The following is a 20,079-nucleotide window of genomic DNA, read 5'->3' on the forward strand; positions in this document are numbered from 1 at the left end:
TCATTCTAAAAATAGTCATATTGTGATGGCTGTGTAGCATTTCTGTTAATGATGGAAAAAGTATGCTTATTTTAATACAATTGTTATTTTGTTTTGGTACATATTATGTAAATAAACCTGTGAATAAAGCAGATTATAAATATTTTAAATAAAAAAAGTTGGGATGGCTCAATTCTAGTTAAGTGGTAGTTCATATCCTTTACTTTCCCTGTATAACTACTTTCTTAGATTCTTGGCTCCTCATTTATTATGGACTGTGTTAGTGATAAGAAAATATTTGTACTTTGTTTAATTTCCTGGTGTGTTTAATTTTCTGTCCCTATATAAATGTTAAGGTGTATTTGATGTTGTATTTTATGAACATTTATAAAATTAAAACAAACTAAAAATAAAAAAAAAAAAAAAAAAAAAAAAAAAAAGGTTTGGGTGCGTGTCAAGAGCTCTTAGGGGGTTTTGGTAGGAGGGAGTGGGGGGGTGGCATCGAAGGGGCCAGCGGCAGGAGGGACTAGGCATCTCTCCTATCATTCTTGGATTTGGGGGGCTGCTGGTGGGCATCCCTCTTTCCAATTTTGGGGGTACTTGTTGGGGGTTCTCCTGCCACAGTCAGCTCAGCTAATCGTAGTAGGAGTATTTTCCCTCTGTGGTTATATCATAAGATAGTGTCAAAAAAAGAGAAAAACAACTCTCTCACAAATTTGTAAGGTCACCCAGACAAAGAGAGAAAGTCAATTTGTTAATAGTGTAATTTCAAGGAATAAAAGATCCTTGGTCTTGAAAACCTAATTTATTATTTATTTTTTACATTATTTAAATCTTTTGTTTAATATATTAACAGCTTAATTCATTGTGTGCAAAAATATCAAGTGAAAACAACACTAAAATTTGAAAACATACATCCACATATTCATAATGTTCTAAAAGGCACTTAACTTTATGTTGGAATGATGCAAAGAAACCCAGAGAAATCCTTATAAAGATCAGTTGTGTAATCCTTCAATCAATCTGTTGATCTGATCCTTTTGGACCAATTCAGTCCTTTGATCAATCTTTTTTGGTCCAATCTTTAAAGTTTAATCCTTGATCTAATCTTTCAAAGCATCTTTTTAATCCAATCTTTAAAGTCTAGTCCTTAATCCAATTTTAAAGTACAGTATTTTCCCTCCGATAAGCTGAGTCAGCAGGATTCCCTGAAGCCACGGCTCAGCTGATCACGGATTCCCCTGCCACGATCAGCCCAGCCGTCCATGTCTACTTTTAACATTTGCTAGCCTACATTTCAGGCATTTGTCATAGCTCTAGGGAGATGTCTAGGGCTGTTTAAGCTCGCCCAAGGCCACTTCCGGGCAAAACCATGCCCACGCTCAGCCTCGGACGAGCTTAAGTGTTCCTACCATCTTCCTAGACCCACAACAAACACCTACAGTGTAGGCGTCGTGCCTCAGGGTTTTTAAAGCATGTGTTTCGATTGGCTGCCAGATGGCAGTATAAATAAGAAAATAAATAAATAAAACAAATATATAGAAGCTATTGAAAGAATTCATATTTAAAAATCTGTCAGTGAATAAGACTTTATTTATATGTCCATTTAGAGTCTGACATTTTATAAATTGGAATTTTAAAATTTTTTACCATTACCCTAAACAGAAAAGCAATTGTATGTCTTACTGCTCTGCGTTATACAGTATCCATTTTACATAAGTCCACCTTTGACAGTTTTAATCATAGTCACTTCACTTTATTTTTATAATTCAAATTTTACACTATTTGATATGTATTTATGTCTAGTTTTTTTATAGTCTATTTTATGACTATATATTGACATAAATTTATTGTCCTCTCAGTATACAGTCATGTGAAAAAATTAGGACACCCCATGAAATATTCAGTTCTTTCTTAAGAAATGTTCACATAGGTTGGGACTTGATCATTGCAAAGCAGGGAGATTATATTGAAGGATTGTAAAGAAATACTTGAAAAAAAACAAAAAAAACCCCATGTAAATAAAAAAAAAATAATGTGCATTATTTATGAAATGACCCTCGTGTTTTGATATTGTGGGCTTTATTCTTTAAGGGGTAACAAAAAATGAAATCAGAGACATTAACATAATGCAACTAAGTAACATTTTCATTTAAAATATTTCATAAAAGGTCACTAAGCAAAATGATACAAACCAGTCATTATCTTACCGTGTCTCCGGATTTGACAGAAACTGCCACAACAGTTCCAGGCATTGGTGATCTCATAATACTACTGGTGTCTTCTACTGCTTTCTCCAGCATATATTTGCTCAATTCTGCAGCAAGCTTTGACAACACTCGTATCTTGTACTATAGAATAAGAGAAAACATTTAGTACTATAACTTATTTTTATAATACTATAACTTATTTTTATACTGTAGTGCTACTGTGGTGTTGCTGGATGTACAGTGTTGTATAGTGTTAGTAACAAACTGGGCAGGTGGCACCTTGGCACTCTTTCATCCCACATACAATATCAACATATAACAAAATGTCTTAGAAGAGTGGATTTATTATGGCTGCAGCATTATACTACTTACAAACATTAAACATAGTCTATAGTATCGTATATATGCAATTGCAAGATACTATAAACTTACAGTATAATGCAATTACATATATGAATCCCTGTAAAGATTCTATCTAGATCATTTCAGGGCTGAGTACCTAGCCTTTCGAGTCACTCCCACTATTTTCTGTCTTACCAGATGAAGCACAATTTCTGCCCTGCCTGGGCATAGACTGCATAAAGGCCAATTTACTACCAACATTTCATCAGGGGTTCCGATACAAGCACATCTCCTGCCAATGCACTACCATCACTTCTCTCATCAGGGGTTGCCATAAAAGCACATTCCCCACCTTAACGGCAGGCTGGCTAGGCAACATCATCAAGCACTCCTCATCCTATCTCAACTTCAGAAAACTAGTTAAAACCAACCTGTTCAACCGATTTGTAACCAAGAACTCCTAAGCCTCACCACTGTATACTACTTATATGTACTTGATGTTCCTACATTGTAACTTTTTTTTACTCCGTCTCTCTCCCTCCCTACAAATATTCATGTATTCAAAGACTTCATTCTTATTTTCGCTGACTGTCCAGTTCTTTTTATTGCCTTGAACTACTATGGCTTTGGCGGTATCCTATATAATAAAACCGTGCATGCGCTCTTGAAAAATCGTGATCCCTGGGGCTGTGTTTTCTGATCCATGGCCGCGTTACATTTTAGAACGCGGCCAGGGATCACTCTGGCCACTCCCCTCTTCACTCACCAATCCGAAGCAAGCTCCTCACCAACCGGAAGCAAGCACCTCACCTCCCGCCCTCGCTCACCACTGCTGCTGTCGCTGCCACTGATCCTTCTCTTCGGGGCAGTTTGCGATCATGGCCGGCTTTGGCGGGCCTCGCAGGCCACTTTTATCTTTATTACATGGTCTTATACCTGACATGTCTTATTTTGAGATGGGTTATAAATTTCTCTCTCGTATGTATATGGTGCCTTGGACAGCCTATAGAGCGATAATTGTTTTTGTAGGTTCTTGTTTAAAATGTGATCATCCTAAGGCAACATTGTCACATGTTTGTGGTTTCATGCTCGAGGAGTACACGTGTGTTGGGGTGGGGGAAGGGGTTAGAATGAGAGAGAACAGGCTGCTTTAGACATCTGAGAATTGCTGCAGATCATTTTAAAGATCAACTCAAATATTTTTAAGCAAAGGAATGGCTAAAGAGTTTGAAAGTTTTCTGGTAGAAATATGAATATCAAATATTTGCTAACCGCACTCAAGACTTGAACCCCTGACATATGGAAGATAAAAGCAGTGCCTTAAGGCATAGAGCTATAGAGGGAACTTCGTTTAAAATTTGGTAGCAGAGCCTCTACAGACTAAGCAGATGACAAATGGCTTCTAGTAAAAGCTTTGAGAAGTGAAGGAATTGATTACAAGTCAGTGCAGCTGTGTTTGCCCAAACTACACCTAAAGCAAGCCCAATCCGATTTGAAAGTTTTCTGGTGGGAAGTCCAAACGGTGCCTATGACGTCAGATGCTACTTAGGCGTGCTTAGTATAAGAAGGTCCATCAGAGCAGTGTTTTCTCTTTTAGGACTTCTATTCTGTGTTATTGCTTATGCTGATTTCTGAGACTTGACTTTTCTTGATTATCTTTTAACCTTTTCATTCCTATATCTGCCACAACTCTCCATTTCATAGGACCATTAGCAGATATAGTAATTTGCAAATTTGATGTTTGTCTAACCTTTTTCATCTTTCCAGGAACAAATCTAGGTGAGAATGATATATTGCTAGCTACTTAGGTGTCTTTATTAGATAAAAGCTCAGGCAGAACTGATTTCTTCTTTTGGACTCCCATTCTGTGTTATTGATTATGGTGATTCTCAATTAACTTTTTGTCCCCCTGATATCTGCCACAACTTTCCATTCCACAGGGTCATTAGCAGGTCTGAGAATTAGTGATGATAAAATTTGGTTCCAGGAGTCTTGGCTTAACCCCCCCCCCATGCTGTTTGAAACATTGGTGCCAGCAAAATGAATATGCAGGTTACATGAATATGTGGAACCTATGATGTTGGGAAGATTGTGACCAGGCAGACAAGAAGCATGCCAAGGTCCCAGATAAGCCCGGAGAAAAAGTTAAAAAGAAAACCCGGATAGGATTGTATAAAGAATGTCCTAAGGTAAAAAGGGATGATTTTCAGGTTGACCACCAGGGGGAGACTGAGATTTCCAGGGACATCCTGGATGAACAGTATCTAGGCCACCACAGGAGGAGCCCTAGAGCTAAGTTGTTCCCTGCTGAGACAGCCAGGTTAGAGCATGGCCCTAGAATACATAAGCCAACAGTGGGGAACAAGGAGGAAGGCAGGCTAGGGAGACGGTTCAGACCTTTCCTCCCTGAGAGTCTCCTCTGGCCAAGCAAGGGTGATACTGCCTCACCTATGGAGGTGCAGGAAGCCGGAGAAATGCTGGAGGAAGCCTTTTCAGATTCTGATCTCCCCCATGGAACTGGACAACTTGCCTGAGGGAATAAGTACTGGTGAAGAAGCCATGGAGGTTGGTCTTTCCACCAGCTGCAAGTCCCAACTGGATTGAAACAGTGAGTGTGTTTCCAGCTTGCTTTGTTTGGAAAAGACTGTTTGTTGAAGCTGAACCTTTGTGGGATTTTTGCTTTTCTTTTCTTTACTGTTTTGAATTTTTGCTGTGAAGCTGATAGTGTCTGTTTGGGAGAGGTTTGCTGTTACCTGGGAGGGCATTTTGAGGCTATATTATAGCAAGATAAAAAGCAAACCTTTGACACTCTCCTTTGCCTGGCATTTTAGTGCATGGCTGCCAGAGGCTTCCCTTTGGAGCACTGGGTATAGGGTATCCAGTGTCTTGAACCCTATTGCATTTATGAACTGAATAACCTGCTTGGGAGCAGGCTGCCTTAAATCCTGAGGTGAGCCAAACCTCAGTGGTGTGATAGTTTCAGGAAATAAGAAGAAAGCAGTTTGCACTTTATATTTTGGATTGGACTATTTGCTGTGCTTTCTTTTCAAGTTTGAACTGCTTAAAGATTTATGACCCACTTACCTGTTGTTTGAATCCATGATTTCCCTGATTTTTTTCTTTGTTTGGAGGAATAAAAACCAAGACCTTCTGATTTATAACCTTTTGAGAGGATTGTGATTTTTTTTATTGGTTTTCTAATGGTGTCAGTCCAGGCCTGCAGGGTGACTCCAGTCCGGGTCACACGTTAGTGCTGTTGGTTATTGTAACCACTAGAGGTGCTGTGGAGTCCCGGTTGGACCACAATGGTAGTCACAAGATGGAAGCAGTGCTTTTCCTCATAGAGCTAAAGGTAAATCATTTTAGAGTCATAATTGATAGGCATCCTTATTATAAAAAAGGAACAGTGTTTTTTTGCTTCTGTTCATTCTAGCTGTTATTCTGAGACTGTGGTGTGACATATTCTCCCAAGTTTTACCACGCGCTGAAATGGCACCGTTTAGATGCCGTTAGCATGTGCTAAAGGTTAACGCATGCATGTTATCCTATGGATGCGTTAGTAGTTAGCGCATGCATGGATTTAGCGCACCTTTGTAAAACACAGCCTAAAACTCACTAATCAACTCTTAATTTGTCTCAATCCATCCTCCTTTTTCTTCAACCTACCTTCTCCTACCTGGAGCAGATTCTGGGACCTTAACAATTCTACCACAGTAACAACTTGGACCTAGGAGTGGCTTACTATGCATACCTGTCATCCATCTCATCGAACTGCTGTTGCCTGATATTACACTTGCATGCTGCTTTCCTGGACTGTGCAATAAAAATCTTATACCACTTTTCACCTTGTGCTTATTTATATTGAGTTCATTCATGAGTGGTCGCGTTGTGGGTAACCAATTCAAACTTAGAGGGATCGGAGCCCTGATGAAACCCAGTAAAGGGTGAAACATGCTGGTGATAGATCCCTTTGAATGCACCACCTCAGCTAAGTATTAGCTCTATAATAAGATTATTGGCAAAAGAGTCAGAGCAAAGTTCTTTCTTCACAATAGATTATAAGTGACCCGGTGAGGATATAATGTGTAAATCCAACCACTTTTGAAACTAAAATGGAGTGGATGGTGGCATTTCTGAGGGTCTGAAGACTAATTTATTTGAGTGGATTCACTGGTGTTGGCTTACAGTATACCATCTCCTTTGTGTATTGAACTGATATTATCCTTTCAAAAACATTTATTTACTATCCTTCCATCAACATATTTATATTGAGTAGCAGCCGGGCATTAGTTTCCTTAATAACACCACTTTAGCTACTTAGTCACGTTGATCTTTGTCTTATCTAGTGTTCCATGAGGACCAGCTGCAAAGGGGGGATGGGGTGGCAAACAGGGTAGCTGGCATGTCTCCTGCCTCACAGCCTGCAACCAGCATAATATTTGAGAACATAAGATTAGATGAGAGGTGGAGAGGATGAATCAGGTGCCTTAACTTGGTGGCTTCTTTCAGTCAGTTTCCTACCCTGACAGCTTGAGATATGCTAAACCGCAGCCAAATTGGCATGCTTCGGGTGCTTCGTTACGGAGCCGCAAGCACGCTGATGCTACTGCCCAAAGGACGCCTAAACAGAACAGTATAATCCAATTAGAATTGCTATGATTTTATGGCTGATTCTATAGCATAGCGGTTAGAATGAAGGTTGGGGTGTGAGCCTGGTCTGGGTTTGACTCCCTCATGTCCTTCAGCTGACAAAATACTCATTTTAATAAAAATGACACGCTACACACCAATCACATCTAATTTTTATCTAAAACAGCACAATCTATTCCAAAAGTTGAGTTTGCATTTGATAAAAACAGCAGTATTTCAATCCATGTCACATTTATTGAACCTGACTTGAGATTCTGGCTTTTGGGACAATGAAAGCAGTGCTTTAAGCCATTGAGCTACCAATCTTTTGTCTCAGTTAACTGAGATGATAGCTAAGCAGATTTTACCTTAGTAGATCACTAAGCTATGATATGACAGGGGAGTCAGAGAAACTGGAGTGGAAAGTGCTGTGGCTCAATGAGTAAAAGCGCTTCCAGAGGTTGTGAGTTCAACTCCCGGCCCATCTTTTACTTGTGGCATTCTACTTTGCAGGTGCACTTTGATGATGTCACAGTGAGGTCATCATTGTGCAGCTGCATACCTTCATTTGCAATTAACTAGAAGCCACATTCATGTCTGTTCGGTGTTTTATTCTGGTTTTAAGCTTGGCCAATTGAAGTTATGGGCTTTCTGTTTGCTTTGAAGAATGAGCTGATTATAGCAATGTTTCATGACAAAAAGAGTGTTATTTAGAGCAAGGAATTGCTTCTAAAAACCTCTCTCAAATAACGTCTGTGGGATGCCCGGAGAAAGCTGATTGCATAACCTAAATAGCATGTATTGTGCTAAAGCCTTCCTGGAGCTTAAACCACATCTATTTGAAGCCTTTAGGGAGCTCAAAGTCCTATGCTTTACACTTCTTATAGAAGATAATGATACCATTGGTGTACAAGTTTCTGTGTAGCACAGGAGTGAAGCTTCCCCCTTCCATGCTGATGTTTGCAGATCAACTCCCACTCAGTACCTCTCGGTCAAACAGTAATCTTATACTTTTCCTTTTAAACATGGCATACTTTATGACTTTTTTGTTTTTATACTTTTGAAGTATACAATTCTGAAATAATGAAGAAAAAGGATATAACAGGAAAGTGAGATCTATCTTGTTCTGTCTCCTAGCAGAATTAACTGCCATTCACTACCTATAAAGAGTAGTATAATCAAATCAGAATTGCTATTATTGTATGGCTCATTGTCTAGCACAGCGGATTAGAGTTAAGGTTAGCATGTAAGCATGTCACATTTTTTCAATATACACACTGATGTTCCCAGATCAACTCCCACTGAAACTAATATATTATAAATATCATTTTAAACATGGTATACTGTGTTTTTATTATCCTTTTAATGATGGTATACTTTGGGTTAATTATGTTAAAGCTTACAGTCCTGAAATAATGATAACAAACCAGTAAAAACCACCTTTTTATACATAACATCGTAGGGACATCTATCTGGGGTCTATTTGGGGTTTTTGGGAATGCATGCCTAATACATGCCTAAGATATGCTTAGTGCATTAGAGACGTCTATATGATGCCTATGTAGCGCCTAAGTAACGCTGATTGCCAGTTGTGCCACAAAGACGCCTAAAGCACGCCTAAAGTTAGGCACAGTTTACAGAATCGGGGCCACAGTGCATAAGGGTTTTAAAGATTTTTTGAAAAGGGTGATTCTTTCGGGGTTGAAAGCAATTCTTTATTCATGGATAGGACCTAAGGGACCGAATTATGGTCACTGGAGAGCACGAATGCTATATCTAGTGCTCATGGAAGCTATGTCTGTTTCTGACTGGGATACGAAACAAGGTAGGATTTTACTGGTTATTTGGAAACCATTGTTAGAAACATTGACTCCAGCTGCTCGCAGTCATGTTTTGTTAGGAAGACCTTAATTTTTTTTTTAACAGTCTTGGAAAAAGAGATGGGTAGGTATAATTATAATTACTTTATTTATTTTCTAATTATTTATATGTTAATTTATTCTGGAAATTGGGTGGGTAGTTGGAAATGGATTGGTGGGATAGAGAGTGGTAGCTGAAATTGAAATTTTTTAAATCTGTTATTTGCTGTTTTCATATATATATATATATATATATATATATATATATATTTGTTGTTTATTTATGTGTGTATATATATATATATATATACATATATTGGTATGAGGATTTGCTGTTTTCATATATATATATTACATAGAAACATAGAATATGACGGCAGAAAAGGGCTGTAGCCCATCAAGTCTGCCCACGCTAATGACCCACCCCCAGACTTCACCCGGCTAGAGATCCCACATACATATCCCATTTCTTTTTGAAATCGAGCACGCTGCTGGCGTTAATCACCTGCAATGGAAGTTCATTCCAATGATCGACTACCCTTTCGGTATGAGGATTAAATATACATACATTTCCTCATGTTTAATAAAAATGAGTTAAAGTATAAAGATTCATAAACTTGAGATGTTGGAAAATATTGCACAGTTGAAAAACCTGTGTTTTGTTAATTTTCCCCCAAGACTCATTTACTTACAGTTGAAATCTTATTAAGGAAATACAGTACTTTAAGGAAATTTTAGGGTTACAAAATGCTGATACTTTACCCATTTCAAATTATTATTTCTCAAAAATGAGATTCCCTCTGAGCTAGGGGTGGACCAATTGGTAACAGAATTTTATTTAACTAGATTTTTGGAAGATTCTCAATATTTAATACAAACTAGGTCCACCCTTTTGGTGATATGTTTGAATGAAAATGATAAAGCATTAATTATGAAAACCTACTTTAAAAATAAAAACGCTAAATTTTGTAGAGCTAAAGTATTGATTTTTCCAGATGTAGTCAAAGCTATACATTGTACAGTTGAGACGGAAGGCATTTCTAGCATTAAAATCAAGAGCTGTAACTGAGAATCACATATTTTTTTAAGTTTCCTTGTAAATGTATACTGATTTTGTATTTTTGGACCCATTGCAATTAGAATAAGTCAAAAGGAGGACTGATTTAAAAAGAGTTTTCAGTAATTATGCCAAAATATGTTGAATTTTTGTTTACCAAATATGTTGGATTTTTGTTTACCAAACATGTTTCTGAATGGTTAAATTTTAAATTTGGCTTAGCTGATTCTATGCAAGCTAATTATGTTCCTTTAGTTTAGTACTTGCATTATCATTGCCTTGTCCTCTCTATCTGGGCATGTGTTTTTCTCTTTAGCCTTGCAATGAGACATTCTACTTTACATTCTTTAGGTAGCATTTGACTTGCTTTATTTAAAAAAATTTCCATTGACAGTGAATAAGGAAAAAGTTTACCTTAGTAAAAGGAGCCCTTAATGTCTTCAATATTTTTCTGAAACACAATCCTTTATATCTCTTCCCCATAAAATAAAATACTACAGTGATATCCCAAACCATTTGAAGACACTCATCCAGTAGATGGCAGCAGGTTGTTGTCTCACATTACTTTAAGTGTTGGCTTAGAATAATGGATAGGCAGCATTTCATTTGCAATCTATATGGTGGTTTTATTAATAAGTAACCATATTTTTTCAGACAAAGACCTTGGAATAACATATTATAATGATTCATAGACCTCAGTGATGTAACTGTGTGAAAATCAAGTTTCAATACACACAGTATAGTATACACCAAGAATCGTCATCGGTCCAAAAAGTTTTTAACAAAGTGCTTAAAGTGCAGTCTATATAAATATATTCAATAAATATAAGTACTCATCTTAACCATTAATTAACCCATTCCAGCAGGGGAGAGCCGACGGAGGAGGGCTGCAGTCCGGCCATCGGACCAACGGTTGGCTCGGGGGCCCGTTCAAGCTGGACTTCAGTCTTGACTGTTTTGATTTTATTTTCAATTCTTTTTAGTTTATGATAAATTTTTTTAATCTCACTTATTGTTTTACCACTTATTTTGCATCTATTCTTATCTCCCCTCTTTTTTCAACCTTTCAAAGTCATTTAGATCATTGTAATCTTATTAGAATGTTTATTTTCTTATTTTTCTCATCTATTCTCTATTTTATTTCTTCATTACTCTACTAATTGTCATTTTTCCAGGTACTTTAGTTAGATTGTGAGCCTTCGGGACAGTAAGGGAATTTCTAAGTACCTATTTTACTTATAATTTTAATGCACCCTATTGTCTATATTTCTGTAAACCGCTTAGAATCCTAACAGAGTTTAGCGGTATATAAGAATTAAATTACATTACATTACATTAATGGTACTGTAATCATTAGCATGCATTAAATTCCCGAGCACACTAACCACTACCGCATTCTTTTTAGGAGGCAGTAGATTTTCAGCTACCGTGCGTTATAGCGCGTGGTAATTTTGTGCATGCGCTAAAAACCCTAGCGCACCTTCGTAAAAGGAGCCTTAGATGATGTTATTTCAAATGGGAAAATGCTTGATTTTTCACAACTGCAACAATCTTTTGGTATTGCTAAGTTTCAAAATTATAGGTGGTTGCAGTTGAAGAAAGCCATTCAGAAGGGGGTTCCCTGATTGGTTAAATCTTAAAAATCAGTATAGTTTGCCAGTCCTATGCTTCTAATCCAGACAGATTTCCTGGGACATCAGGCCGCTCTGTGGTATAAATTAATATCTGAATTTTTGAATAAGAAACCAAAGACTGGTCTTTGTGACATTTGGAGCATTGAAATAAAGTAAAATTCTGCATCTCAATGGCCACAAATTTGTACTTGGAGGATGAGGTGTATGGCATCTGCATCTAAAAGACAAACATGGTTTTTCTTTTTACATAGAGCTTTTTGGACCCCTATTCGTTTACAGAAATTGGATAGTTCTAAGTCTAATAGATGCTGACAATGTCATCTCGAGGTAGGGACATTGGATCATTTACTGTTCTATTATCCATTGATACTTAAATTTTGGAGATCCATTTGGGATCAAGTGAATAAATTATTGGAAAATCCAGTGGCATTGACGTACGATACCATTTGGCACGTTAATGAGGGTCAAAAGCCAAATATCTTCCCATAATAATAAACTTCTCTGTATTATGACAGGGGTTGCCATATAGTTTATTTTGAGGAATTGGAAAAACTGTGATCGGTTAAATTATATTTTCTGGTGGGAATCTCTATTCAACATTTTTTAAATGGAGCGTATAATGGCCATACAACAGGGTTATTATAAGAAATTTATGGATGTTTGGGAGCCATTGACAGAATTCTGTAAGGAGTGATTGTTGATTTTGCCCTTTGATCATACACATCCAGAGGTGGTAGGGAGTTACTTTTTTGTAGAGTGCAATTGTTGGATATGTATAAAAGGGGGGATGATATATGTGTTTGTCATAAATATAATTTGATAGAATTTAAGTGTTGTTAAAATGTAAAATGTCTGTAAAATATGTTGCACTTATTTTTGGTTTTAAAATGAATAGATATTAAAAAAAAAATCATTTTCACATGAGAACCCTAACCCACCAGGAGAGATGCAAAGGCACCATTTCTCACATAATCCTTGTATTTTCAAAAGAAGACATTATTCATTAGTAGACATAGTTTGCAAAAGCATTACTCCTAAATATTTAATGCCTTTAGGTTTCCAGATGAATGGATATGGATCTAATAGAGATTTCACACAATGAACATTTAAAGGTAAAACTTCAGATTTACTCCAATTGATCTTAAACACGGAAAAGGTTCCAAAGGTATCAATCAACTGTAATAAAGCTGGTACAGATATTTCTGGTTCTGTAAAATATAACAAAGCCGAGATCTTATACATACCATTTCCGTAAGATATTCCGTTAATGCTACTTGATTGTTCAATAGCCAGAAGAAGAGGTTCCAATATTTGTCTGACACCCCAACAGAGATAAAACTTTTCAGTAAGAACATTATTAATACATATTTTAGTATTGGGATGGCTATACAAAGTATTAATCATATGTATAAAACCTAAGTCCATACCAAACCATTGCATCACTTTGTACATAAAGGACTATTCTACCCTCTCAAATGCCTTCTCTGCGTTCAAGGACACAGAGAAGGCTGGTTTTCCCATCTTCTTAGCTAAAGACATAAGTTGTAGTGCCAGACAGGTATTGTGAGAAGAATAGCTACCAGACACAAAGCCCATTTGATGCATACCTATTACATTAGATAATATCTTAGCCAGACGGAGGGCCAGAACTTTGGACAAGAGTTTACCATCTAAGTTTAATAAAGAAATAAGTTTGTACTTGGCCACTAACATCGGGTCCTTCCCTGGTTTATGGAGAACCACCATAAGTATCTCAGCCATTGTCCCTGAAATACCCCACTGATAAAACAGTCTGATAAAGATATAATAATTCTGGCAGCAAACTATCTTGAAAAGATTTTTAAAAGTCAACAGTGAGATACAGGGGATTCCTTATGCAGGTTGGGAATATAAGGTCTCTGTTTATGCAGATATTTTACTTCATTTGAAGAATCCTGAATCTACCATTCCGAATTTACTGGAATTGATTGATAGATTTGGCAAATTTTAAGGTTACAAAATAAATTGGAGCAAATCAGAAGTTCTTACATTGAATGTGCATTATGTAAAAGGACTATTATGTAAAAGGAGCTTATAAAAAGAACCTCAACAAGCTGAGATTAATTTAGAACACTGCGATCCGACTAATCCACGGTTTAAAAAAATGGGAACACATTTCCCCTTATTATCAGAAACTCCACTGGTTACCCGCAGAATCCAGAGTCCTCTTCAAGTTTGCTTGTTTTTGCTACAAAGCTGTCTTTGGGATTCTTCCAGCTTACCTAATCTCCCAGTTCTCCCCCAACGAGTCCAACAAGAGCACTCGCAGAACAAACCTATTTAATTACCCCTCCTTGAAATCTTATCAATACAAAAAGTTTCTAGATAGAATGTTATCATTCCAGGCAGCTAGGCTGAACACATGGCTTGGAAAGCCCATACTTGAGGCCACTACATACACGGACTTTAGAAAATCCCTGAAAACTTGACTATTTAACAAATTCTAAATTCCTATACCCAACTCTTCCTCGCCATGACCCTTCCAACTCGCCCCCTAATTCCAAGGCCCGAAACTAATTATACTTTCCACCTTGAATCTCATGTACTGACATAATGTATCTTTATTGTAACCCACCTGCACCCCATGTACTGACAAAACGTATCTTTATTGTAACCCATGTACTGACTAAATGTATCTTTATGGTAACCCACCTGTATCCCTTACACTGACAAAATGCACCTTGATAGTAAACCACTTGTATTGTAACCCACTTGCATCCCATGTACTGACAAAATATATCTTTACTGTAACCCACTTGTATCCCATGTACTGACTAAATGTATCTTTATTGTAAACCGTTTCTATCCCATGTACTGTCAAATGTATCTTTATTGTAAACCGCTTCGAACTTCACGGTATAGCGGTATATAAGAAATAAATTATTATTATTATTATTTGATTCATTCCCATTCCTTTGGAAGAAGAGGGTGTAAAATATTTGGGCATTATGATTCAAAGAACTTTGGAAGACACAATGATAGTAAATGAAAAATCTTTATTGCTGAAAGTCAAAGAAATGTGTAGGCATTGGAACCCATTACATCTTTCTTGGTGGAGGAGAGTACAAACCATTCACATGATGATTTTGCCTGAGGATGTTGCTGATTTATTTTCAAGGATCCTTTTATAAAAAGTTGAATGGAATTCTCACTAAATTTATTTGGCTGGGTAAAACTGCTAGAATAGCCTTAGTATCTTTGCAAAAACCAATTGCGGCGGGCGGAGTAAATTTTTCACATTTTTATTGATATCAATAATTTATTCTGTGACAGGGTATGTATTGGATCCTTCCTGAACTCATGGAACACCTTCCGGATTGGCTAATATTAGAATGGCAACTCCTGTCTCCATTAAGATTGTGTCATATTTTGAGTATCAAGTTACCTAGGATTTATAAGGACAATAGAATCTTATTTTCCACCTGGAAGACTTTAAAATTTATTAATAATCTAACATCTATTCCGATTCATCGATCCACGTGTCAATCCTTATGGTTGAACTCCAAGATTCAAATTGGGAAGATCCTCGGGAAGCACTGGATGCAGGCAGGTATACGCACATTAGACAATGTGTTATCAAATGGGAAAATGCTTGATTTTTCAAGACTGAAGCAATTATTTCGGCATTACAAAGTCGCAAGCGTAAAAGTGGTTGCAGTTGAAGCAGACCAAAGAGGAGGGGTTCCCTGATTGGCAAAATTTAAGTAATCAGTATAGTTTGCCGAGCCTATGCTTCCAGACAGATTTGCTAGGGCATCAGGCAATCAAGTGGTATAAATTATTATCTGAATATTTGAACAAGAAACCTAAAACTAGCCGAAAGACATTTGGAGCATTGAGACTAAGCAGCAGATTTCTGCTACTCAATGGCCATAGATTTGGACTTGGAGGATGAGATGTACAGCATCAGCATCTATGAGGCAGACTTGTTTTTTTTCTGTCATATAGAATTTTATGGACTCCTGTTCGGTTGCAAAAGTTAGATAGTTCTAAGTCAAATAGATGCTGGCATTGTCATCTCGATATAGGGACACTGGATCATCTGCTGTTCTGTTGTCCATTGGTACTTAAATTCTGGAGATCCATATGGAGTCAAATCAGTATGATATTGGAAGTTTCATTGTCATTGTCATATGACATAGTGTTATTTGGAACTCTCTTACTACCCAAGAGTCCAATTGACGCAAATAAGAATAGATTACTGCTTATAATGACAGGAGTTGCTATGCAGCTTATTACAAAAAACTGGAAAAATGGGATAGGATAAATTATAACTTTTGGTGGGAAACCTTGTGCCAGTTTTATAAGTTTGAGAGAATAAACTTGATGCAATTGGGACACTATAATAAATTCAATGAGATCTGGGGTCCATTGGCGAAGTATTGTAAGAATTGATCATTAGTATCACCCTTTGATTTTTGAATGAGTGTCATACACATCCAGGATGGGTGGGAGGGAGGGGGTGAACTGTATTTTATCTTATTACTATTTGATTGATATTAGTGCTGTCTATTGTATCACTTATTTATGTTTAATTCTGTTTTATTAAAGTTTTCAATAAACACTAGTATGCAAAATACAAACCAGGCAATATACAATATACAAACGACCCCACCAACCGAACCCTCCCCCCCCCCGGGAACAGCCACTGCAGTAAACAATCAGGTGAGTAATCAATCTAGCAAACGTGCCTTCGCTGTAGGGGACAAGGTAGAACAGAAAGGTCTCCAACAATGAAGGAACAAAATACCCTGCTTAGAGTGCAGGTCAGGAATGGCCTGTCATTCATATCCCACCAAATGGATCATATGAGTCCGCCAGTGAGAAACAGTAGGTGTTTGTAGAGACAACCAACATTGTAAGATAGTCTTTATACCTACAAATATGGCCCTTGGAACAAAAGCAGTCATGCCTGGTTTAACCGGGACCAGAGAAAACTTCAAAGTGAAAAGAAAAGTCGCTGTGGGCATCCAGGAGCAGTTCCAAAGGGACTGAATCAAAAGGCCTATGCGCCGCCAATAGGCCTGAATACCAGGACATAACCAAAACATGTGCCCAAGGGTTGCCCTAGGAGTAGTACATTTAGGACAGCTCGCAGAAGAGCTGAGATGCGCTCTATAGGCGCGCACAGGGACAAAAATAAACTCGAACCAGGAACTTGTAATAGTGTTCCCTCTCCACCGCTGCAACCAATTTAAAACTCCGCTTTAACATGGATGCTGACACTGTCACTTGTAAGTCTAGAGTCCAGGAACTTGCCAAAGCAGTATAGTCCAGTTCCCCAGCCAGTTCCTGGAGAAAGCGATGGTGGAAGTGAAGCAGGGTGGGGACCTGCGCTGTCAAACAAAAGGATTCTGACAATTTTTCCTGTACTTCCTCTGATAAGGCCTGTCGAGGAAGAGACTGTACATAGTGCAAGAATTGACCATAGCTCAACCAATCATTGGTTGATAGTAGATGAGAGTCTAACAGCATCTGGAATGATTACAACGTGCCATCAGGTTGTAATAGTATCACTTATTTATAATTGGTTGCACTTTGTATTGGTTGTTTAAAAATGAATAAAGAATTGGGGGGGGGGGGGAAGTCAACCGTGTACCCATCATTCTCTGGTGACTTCCCATTTTGCAAAGACCCCAATGCTGCCCTGAATTCCATTAACGTAAAGGGAGCTTCTAGAAGTTGTGCCTGTTGCTCAGCTAACTTTGGTCCCTTTAATATTGCCAAAAATCTTTTTTCTTGAGATAGTGTAAGGTCATATTCTGAAGAATATAACTTTTGATAAAACTGTGAAAATTGGCCCATAATATCTTTCTGATTAACAAGTATTACACCTTTATTATCCTTAATAGATGATATCCATTCCCTGTTTCTTTTTGTTTTAAAGTGATTTGCCAGTATTCTCCCAGCTTTATTAGCGCCTGCATAATACAAAGTATTATTTATAAAGAGATCTTTGCACGCCCTATAACAAAGCAGAATTATATTTAAATTTTAACCCTCACATCCCATCTTGTAACCAATTGTGCTTCCAGACTGGCTATTTCCTTCTCCAAAATCCCCAATTCAGCTAAAGCTACTTTATTTTTATAGGCTACATAAGCAATAATATGACCCCTAATGAGGATTTTCCATGCTAGGCAAAAAGGCACCATTCCCCTGCAACAGTAATAGACAACTACTACACGAATCAAACTGTCCGCAAGTTGCCAAATCCTTCCATAACTGTCTCAGAGTTTGGATAGAGAGTGAGGAACGAAGCCAGGGTGGTAAAACCTGTGCCAGAGCCTGAAAAATATAAGACCAATGATACGGATATCCCGTTGAGCGCTCCATCTACAAGGGAGAATATTCATCCTTATCATGTAACTAGTCTCTCAAATGGCGCAACTGACATGCCATATTATAAAATTTAATGTCTGGGATTCCCATCCCCCCCCCCGCCAACTTCCTAAGAGATGATGGGAAGTCATCCTAGCCCTGGTGGCATCTCAACAAAAATGAAAGAGAAGTTTGTGAAGGGCCTGGATATCTTTTTTTCAGTAGATATAGAGGGAGAGTTTGCAAAAAAATAGAGCCATTTGGGGAACATGACCATAGTATATAAACTAATCTGGCCCAGGAAGGACAAAGGCAATCCACCCCACTTCTTAAAGCACTTTTTCATAACATCCAGCAAGTAAGAAACATTAAGACTATGTAGTGAAGTGTCCATACTCAATAATATCTCCAAATATTGAAAGTCCCCTGCACACTTAAATAATCGAGCCTGAAATATCTGCTGATAGAGATCTGGACTCGAGGTAAGGTATTCAGATTTGTTCAAATTCAATGTAAAGCCTGAATAGTCCCCAAGCTCTGCAAAAAGTTCCAATAACACAGAAAGGGAACCGGCTGGGTTCTGGATATGTGCCAATAGATCGTCTGCGAAAGCCAAAACTTTAAAAGCTTCAGAACCCAGATACCCTCTATCCCTGGATTAGTCGCAATGTCCCTAAGCAAAGAATCCATGACCAAACCAAACAAAAGAGGAGACAACGAGTATCCCTGTCTCGTGCCTTGACCAATGCCAAAGGGCGCCAAACAATGACCATTAACTCCAATCTTTGTTCTAGGTAAATGAGAAAGAGCTTTAATGCCAGAAAGAAAAGCCCCCTTCAAAACTGCAAACAAAAATACCAGTACACCCATCAAAGGCCTTTTCTGCATCAAAGCTAAATAGCATGGAAGGTCTCGCATCTCTCTGTGCTCATTCTAAAGATAATACGAGGGCTATTCAAAAAGTATCAGACCTTTATTCATAAAAAATACTCATATTCAGATACCCTTGAGCTGCCACACACTTCTTCCAACGGTTCTGCCACTTTCGGAAGCAGCGCTGGAACGCCTCTTTTAGATTGCTCGCAACTGGTCTGTTGCATTCTGCATGATGTCTTCTCTTGACTGAAATCTTGTCCTTTTCAGCTTGGGGAAAAGCCAGAAGTCACACGGAGCCATGTCGGGAGAGTAGGGAGCCTGAGTTATTACAGGTGTGTTGTGTTTGGCCAGGAAACTCCGTATCAAATGTGAAGAACGGGCAGGTGTGTTATCGTGATGGAGATGCCAATTGCCCGCTGCCCACAGGACTGGCCATTTGCATCTCACAGCGTTACGAAGGTGACGCAGAACCTCTTGGTAGTACCCCTTGGTGATAGTTGTGCCGTGTGGTGCATACTCGTGATGAACCACGTCACTGGAGTCAAAGAAGACGGTCAGCATGACTGACATTACTGCGGACCTACCTTGCTTTTTTGGCCTTGGAGATGTTGAATGCTTCCATTGTGATGTCATCAACTTGCTTTCTGGGTTGTACCCATAAACCCAGGACTCATCGCCAGAGATCACTGTGCTGAGGAACTTGGGATCACTGTTCACAGTCTCCAGCATGTCCTGTGTGATCTCCAAACGGAGTTGCTTCTGCTCGATCGTTGGCAGCTTTGGCACGAACTTCAGTGAAATTCTCCTAAATCCTCAGTCAAAATGGAATGAACGGATCCAATGTTGATGTTCGCCTCGTCTGCAAGTTCTCTGATCGTGATTCAACGATCCTGCATCACCAGGGTTCTCACTTGGTCAATGACGATCTCATTTCTGGATGTTGAGGGCCTACCAGAACGTGCTTCACTCTCCACTGATATCCGGCCATCTCTGAAGTGGTTGTACTACTCCTTTATCGGTGTGGTGCCCATTGCTTCATCCTCAAAGGTCTGGTGAATCTTGCAGATCGTTTCTACTTGGGAATCGCCAAGCTTTACACAAAATTTAATGCAGTAGCGTTGTTCAACTTTTGC

At 38.3% G+C, this 20,079-nt stretch overlaps 1 protein-coding gene across 1 annotated transcript in view; it reads right to left on the reverse strand.

Annotated features, from left to right (window-relative positions):
• The window catches only part of PCCA (propionyl-CoA carboxylase subunit alpha), a 937,632-nt gene that overhangs the window by 55,099 nt on the left and 862,454 nt on the right, over window positions 1-20,079 (reverse strand). Inside the window, exon 22 of the mRNA XM_033947881.1 lies at window positions 2,190-2,330. Within this exon, the coding sequence (XP_033803772.1) occupies window positions 2,190-2,330 (141 nt within the window). The remainder of the gene's footprint in view (window positions 1-2,189; window positions 2,331-20,079) is intronic.

Source organism: Geotrypetes seraphini, chromosome 6, assembly GCF_902459505.1.
Source record: "Geotrypetes seraphini chromosome 6, aGeoSer1.1, whole genome shotgun sequence".
Lineage (NCBI taxonomy): Eukaryota > Metazoa > Chordata > Amphibia > Gymnophiona > Dermophiidae > Geotrypetes > Geotrypetes seraphini.